Source organism: Castanea sativa, chromosome 8 (genome assembly GCF_040712315.1).
Source record: "Castanea sativa cultivar Marrone di Chiusa Pesio chromosome 8, ASM4071231v1".
NCBI classification, from domain to species: domain Eukaryota; kingdom Viridiplantae; phylum Streptophyta; class Magnoliopsida; order Fagales; family Fagaceae; genus Castanea; species Castanea sativa.
This window is the reverse complement of record NC_134020.1, coordinates 53,364,773-53,371,726: the sequence shown is the minus strand read 5'-3', so window position 1 is coordinate 53,371,726 and position 6,954 is coordinate 53,364,773. Positions and strand designations below refer to the sequence as shown.

Below are 6,954 nucleotides of genomic sequence, written 5' to 3'. Positions count from 1 at the left end.
TTCAATAAAGGCCACAATCAAACTGCATTCTATGTTGCTAGACCTAAAGTTCTGTTGATACAGAGAATTGTCATTTACACATACATACATTAAATCCAGAAGCATAAAGTACAAGATATTCACAATGACCTCCCTGATTCCAATGCATCCTGGGCAGAGCTTAGATTGCGTACTGCCCCACCATTTTGTCTTCCCGGTTGGTTCACAATCTGAATCCCTGGGGCCTGCACATCAGGTGCAGTCATATTATTGGACGTGTTTGTATTGCAACGTGCCTCCTCCATAGCTTTAAAATATGCATAAGGGCCCCATCCTGAAACCAGAAGATTAAATTAAAGGAAGCTCAAAGCAGTGAAAAAAGAAGATTCAATTAAAAAGGAAGATGATGCGCAGGAAAAGAAATTATCCATGCGAATCATTTCAGGTTACCACCAATAAACTGAGTGGCTAGAGTGACTTGATTTTCTCATTCCTACTTTTCTTTTCTAAGATCCCAACAACTTCTCATTGAAGCATTTGAAACACAAAAGAATTACTCTAAAAGAAAATTAAAGCTTATCATATTACAGTATTGGATTAATATAGCTGCTAGATTTCAAACTTTCATATCTTTTTGCAACTCCATGGCAATCAGTGGAGCATAGGCGTACCCAATTGCAGTTCTAACCTCTAAGATATAACATTTCTTATATCCAGGCTGCAATAGTTTCCAGATATTCATTCCTCAATAATTATCTCCACATAATATTTGCAAAAAATTTCCTTTACTCTGGGGTTCTCTACTTTTTTACATTTTTATCCACAATAATCTTGAATCCCATAGCCAACTCTAACTAATTTGTTGAGAGTCCATAGCAGACCCCAAATTTTTGGGACTAAGACTTTGTTGTTGTTGTTGTTACGCAATAATCTTGAATCCCAAGCAATTCAAGTTCAAATTAATCTATATTTAATCTTTGTCACAACAAACAATTCCAAAATTTCAACAAATGAAAGGGATAGATATTCACCCATTGACAGATACACTCCCACATGTGAACTAAACAAGGAAACAAAATATGATGAATAGGTAGCATTGTTAGATAGCTGTCTTCAATACAATAATCATTTTCCCCAAAGATAATTGAAGTAGAGAAGAAATGAATGAACAAATCAATTTTTTTTTAGCAGAATAAATGACAGTCTTCAAGGCCAGAGGGTAACACATTAAAACTTGAATGGGCCGTAACTAATAGCTTAACTGATTTCTTTTTTTCAATAAAAGAAAAAAAAAAACCTTCCACATTTGGAATTAACCAAAGCCTATTTGGAAAGGCAGACTTAAAACCATTAAGAATGAATATACTTATCACTAATTTTTGTGAAGTAATTCAGTATTCCTAAACCACATAAAGCATGAATGAGTCCATTTTATTTTGGACGGCACTTGAGGTGATTGCATCCTTTTTTGTAAACATTTATAAAAGAATCATGGGGTTTTACAACTCTTGGAATGTGCAAAAAGTTGGTTTTTTTTAGCTGAATAAGTCGATTCATATTGCGACAATATAGCAAAAGAGGGTCAAACTTGATTGCAACCAAAGTGCTGAAACCTTCATCATCATATATATATTATTCTTTTTTTTTTTTTGGGTTCAATTTAGCATGAAGCAGCAACATGTTTTAAAAGTGATTAAACACATATTTGATAATATGTATGTAATGTAATGTTACAATAAAATTTTTTCTAGTGTTTTGACACATATGCAACAATAGTACTTCTTGAAAGAACAACAGAAAAGAAAAGGAATACCATTGTCATCATAAGGGTTTGGGAAGAATTGTCGATAGCAAAATGCTGCCACAACTAGCCCTGCAGGAGATGAACCATGTAAAGCTGCTAAAGCCCTATACCAAAAATGCAATTCCAATTTCACTTTCCCCATTAGTTATCATAAAAAAGCATACCTAGCAAACCTCCAGCAAACACATCTTGCCAATGGTGCCAGTAGTCATTAACTCGTGAGACACCAATAAGGGATGCGACAAGTAGGGGAAGGAAAATTATACATAGTTTTGCCACATGCCCTCTGCGATCAAATGCTTGAATTTTTCCAGACAAGTATAATGACAAAAAACCTAAGCCTGCAAAGGCCGCTGCAGACCAAAATCATAAATTATATCAAATGTGAAGATTCATACACTGCTTTGGTAAACTGACATGATAGCATTCTTTATGATTAAGTCACATAAAATATTGTCTACTTGGTTCTGAATATAAATATGAAGCAATTAGAAGTAAATTTTACAAGCACGATACCATCAAAGGCCTGGTTTGGCAATCATTTTAGGATACTTCCATGTCTTCTTAAACCACCTTGCTTAAATTATTAATTTTTTTAGGTATAATAGTTAATAGATTATGGATTCTGTATGTTGTTGATGTGTAGCTTTATCCATATCAATTCACCAAAAATATTAAAATCTGTAGAAGTGTTGCTTACCTGAAGTGTGACCACTTGGGAAACTCTTGTGCCCTTCCCTTATATCACTAGCTTTACCATGGCAGATCACATTTCCCAATTGATCATAAAACTAACAAAAAAAGAATCCAAACATCAATAACTAAGTACTAGAGGAGATTGGCCTATTATAATAATGACAGATATTGGACATTCGGGCCAAAAAAAAAAAATTTCAAAATAAGTAAAGGTTTCCACCATTGAATTAAAATTAACAGGTAAAGAGTTTGGAAGCAACTCTATGTTGTTGAGGAAGACTAATGGAAAAACAGTTAAAATGACATATTCAAATATTTATGTAATGATTCTTAAGTCCCATAAAAACAATTGCACAATACTTAGTAGATTAACTATAAATACTCAAATTTGACAACCTTTGGAATTTTTTTCTTGTTTATTGGAACATGTAGGTACCTGGAGCTACACCTGATCCTCTCCACCAAATCTAACCAAGGACTGGGATGGGCAAGTTGTTAAACCTCTTAGTTTGACATCAATTGGAAAGCCATCTGATGATATTTAACCAACTCCACCTTAGGTGGTTTTCTTTTTCTTTTTCTCCCCTAGGAGAAAGAAAGAAAGAAAAAAAAAGGAAGGCGGGAGGGAGGATGACCTGAATCTAGTCCTAACAATTGGAGTCTGCTTTGTTCAATTCCTTAAAAAGGTTTTTCCAAACTTACTTTTGGGGCTGTGTGACATATGATACCAATGAAGGTACATAAGAGTTTGAATGATTTTGGGAAAACAATTGACATTTAATAACAACAAAAACACAAAAGAATTTGGAGATAAATGAGACTATACTTCCTTTCCATCAGGAAAGCAACGATAAAAGAAGTCTGGTCGAGGCCGGCCAACTGCATCTTTTATTGCATCCGTAATCACCGCAGTAGCCAGCACAGAAAATAAGAGACCTGCTCTTCAACAGAGATGTAAGTTATCATATAACACTTCACAATATATTCCTTTAGCTAAGATTAAGAATAAAATACACTAAAGAAATTGTTCTGGTTAAATAATGACTATCATACCAAGAGTGCTGTGGTGCAAATCATACACATCTCCCCTACGAATATAGACGAGAAGGAAGATGGCAATAGGCAACACAACTCCATAAACCTGATAATAAAAAAATGGAAAAGAACGTTAAAATTAATCATTTTCTTATCCATATCATCTTTAAGGCCAAAATTTCACTTTCTTTACAGTTCTATTGTCCTTTTCCAGATAGCACAGTTTCAAATAATTTATAGTCCTTGATTTAAGTCCCTACATATTATAAATATCAAATAAACTTAAATCACAAAGCTATTGAAAACAGAACACAATTGATAAAATGTTTTGCAGCAACAGATAAATTTCCTTGTAGAGTACAAACACTGTATTAGTTCCTTATAGTAAAATTTACATAACAACATTTGAGAAAATAAAAAATACTTACAGGAACAGACCATACAGGAACTGTGTTGTCTTTCATAGGATACTTAAGGTCTTCCATCATATCCTTTCCCACAAAGCGGCGAAATGGATGAATCATAAGTAGACTGACTTCTACCATTGCAAGAAACAGCAATATAAGCCAATCATGCTTGTGATTCATAGCAAGAGCAGCGCCATGAGATTTAATAGTGTGCGCCGGTGCCCCAAGCTCAACTTTTCTAATTCTGCTCAGCTGTAACATACACAAAATTTGCATTAATGCCCAGACCATTGAATCCATTTGTTGCTCTAAGATTTAAAGGGCAAGCACATATTTCATAAATCACCTCATTAAAGAATCTAATATATTCCACCGATGAATGGAAGCTAAATTTTTTTTTTCCACAAAATCAGTTTCTTAAATTTAATGCAAGAGAGGATGTACAAAATAATTTAATTTATTACACATTAAAACTAAGAAGCATGGACTCAGGTTATAACATCGAACATGAACAATTCTTGAAAAATTAGGACACAGGAATACGACAATTAATTAATTAATTAAACTAATTAATATATTATTACCTATATTTTATTCATTTTTAGGCATATTTTATGTTTATTTTGATTTTTCAAAATAAATAATAGCTATCAAAATCTTTAATATATTACTTAAATAAAGAAAATGATGTTTTTTCATCCCTACACAGTCCGGACACGCATGCAGAGTGTACTCAACATACTTGAGTTCGACAAAGTGTCTGACACGCCAATAGTTACTTCTTCAGCTTAAAGCTAAAACTTTTCTACTGTTTTGAGCAACTGTTTTCAGTATTTAAACAAAATTACACGTATTACCATACAATTTTTCACTTACATGTATTTCCAAAAAATACCGACAATATTACTTGAACAACGTTACCAAACATGCCCTATATTTTCTGTTTCACAGGAACACGAGTAATAACTGCCGAAAAGAAAAACTTTGCTCTAGTTGAAGAAGCAGATTACAACATTAGATATTGCAGTCTGATTAACAACACAAAATCCCCCCAACATCCCACCACAATTTCCAGACTGATAAAAAAATCATTGAATTCTAAGACATATATAAACGAAACTAAACCAATCAAAATTCATAATTCAACATTTAATAAAATAAATTTAAATTTCAGAATAGAAAATAATAATAATAACAATAATTTTGTAATTAGATGAGAATCAGAAGAGGATTAAATTAATTATTAAATTAAATACAGTAAACGAACCTGAAAGGTATTCCGAACACTCGAGAAGGTAAAGAGCGACCTAATATTTCCCCACGCCATGGACGAAAAATAAAAAGCGGAGAATTAACGCACAAAGTTGTAGTACTTTGGAAGCTCTAACAACAATTTGCAAGTGTAAAAACCAAAAAAAAAGATAATGAGAGTCTTATCTTATCATGTACAGCAAAAAGTAAGTGACTGCAGAGCAATGAGAGTTAGTGTGAGAGACAAGGAGAAAGTGACGACGCACTGAATTAACAGTGGAAAAGGAAAGTATAATTATTTTTACCTGTGGGAAAATGAAATTTGAATTCCCAGGGAAAATAATTGCACTTGAGAATTGGATGTGAAATGATAGGGATGGGCCCCAATTAGGCAATCACTCTCAAAAATGAAAACTCATTCTTCTCTCTAATTATTCAGTTTTTAGAGAGAGAGAGAGAGAGAGAATTGGGGAAGTTTTGAAATGAGAGGATTTGCCGCCGGGCGGTTACTATATCAGAACACCGTTTAGTTTTTAGTGTTAACGATCAAGTGTGAATTAAGTAACGAACTTTTTTTTTTTTTTTGTGTGGATAAAAAACTAAAAAGAAAAAGGATAAGGTTTTTATTATATTATTATTTTTGGTTGGTTGTAAAATTGAACAGTCAAGATTATGTCTGGATTTTGATGATCATTGACCACTACCGTCCAATATGTTGACTTAACTTTCACCGACAATGGTGGCATGTGTGGTCTACACAAAGGAAACCGCAATAAATGAGGCTGTACTGCTTTAAGCCCCATGGGTCGGGTTAAAGGTTAAAAGTCCTTAATCGAATGGTCCAAATCGGGTTAAAGGTTAAAATTTCAATTTTCAAACCGCCACCACCCACATCATTCTCTATAATCACTGGATTAATCGATAAATATAAGCTGTTTATACTTAGCGGGTTGACATGACAAGATATATTTGCTTGCATTGAACTTCTCTAATTAGGCCATAAGATAAAGATAGAACATTTTGTTTTTAGTAGTTTTTTTTTTTTAATTGGTCTTTTTTTTTTTCTTTTCCAAATATAGCCTTTTGTTTTCACTCAAAAAATAGATATATAATGACACTTGAATATTTTCAAATTTTCTTATTAATAAATAGAAATGGCCTCCGAAATAGAATTCAAAACCTTTTGTTAGAAATTGTTTCTTTTGCACTATGATGGTGCATGAAGTTAACTCTATTAGTCTATGTCAATTCTCTTAGATGTATTTAGATGGATTTGATTGTGGAGTGGAATTGAAGATTCAAAACAATGTAGAGGTAGAGCCCATTACTTTTTTTTTTTTGTCTAAATTTCTTCGAGTATCTGATTATTTCGTGAAACACGTGCAGCATCTCTATTCTACCAACACCAAATAATTGCAAGAAAGAATCTCTTCGTGATGGCCTCAAGATTAGGCGAGGGGTTAGACAGAGGACATTAGGTTGACTAGAATAGAATCTAGTCAATTTACTACTTACCACTGTGTGGTCATTGCCCATTGGTTAATAGAAGACGACAAGCATTAGTGCATTACAGGTCGCTCAACAATTTGGAACCACAAAAGCCCATTGGTTTCTCAAAAATAAAAAATAAAAAGCTCTCTACCAAAAATCAAAATCAGAGCTGATGGAAAGTGATAACATGATGGGACCTTCGGTTATGGAGTGGTATGTTGGGCCTTGAACTCAACACTTTCTTTTAGGATATAAAGACGAACTTGAATAGAGTGGGCCTTTTTTCTAATT

The 6,954-nt window shown here is 33.3% G+C and overlaps 1 protein-coding gene across 1 annotated transcript; it reads right to left on the bottom strand.

Annotated features, from left to right (window-relative positions):
• Nucleotides 1–5,656, bottom strand: LOC142607586 (lipid phosphate phosphatase 2-like). The gene is made up of 9 exons (XM_075779128.1): nt 5,478–5,656; nt 5,189–5,304; nt 3,943–4,173; nt 3,533–3,620; nt 3,306–3,415; nt 2,484–2,574; nt 1,948–2,136; nt 1,793–1,852; nt 1–313 (listed from the first exon to the last, which is right to left on the bottom strand). Exons 2-9 carry the CDS (start codon nt 5,246–5,248, stop codon nt 120–122), a joined length of 1,023 nt encoding a protein of 340 aa, XP_075635243.1. The 5' UTR covers nt 5,249–5,304; nt 5,478–5,656; the 3' UTR covers nt 1–119.
• Between the last annotated feature and the right edge of the window lie 1,298 nt (nt 5,657–6,954).

Bases quoted from the DNA above. Each gene is read 5' to 3' on its own strand.
- LOC142607586 (XM_075779128.1), bottom strand. From the start codon at position 5,248: ATGGCGTGGGGAAATATTAGGTCGCTCTTTACCTTCTCGAGTGTTCGG. The intron at 2,137-2,483 runs GTAAGCAACACT...TTTGGTCTGCAG, and splicing joins CCCAAGTGGTCACACTTCAG to CGGCCTTTGCAGGCTTAGGT. The intron at 314-1,792 runs GTATTCCTTTTC...TTCTGGTTTCAG, and splicing joins AAACCCTTATGATGACAATG to GATGGGGCCCTTATGCATAT.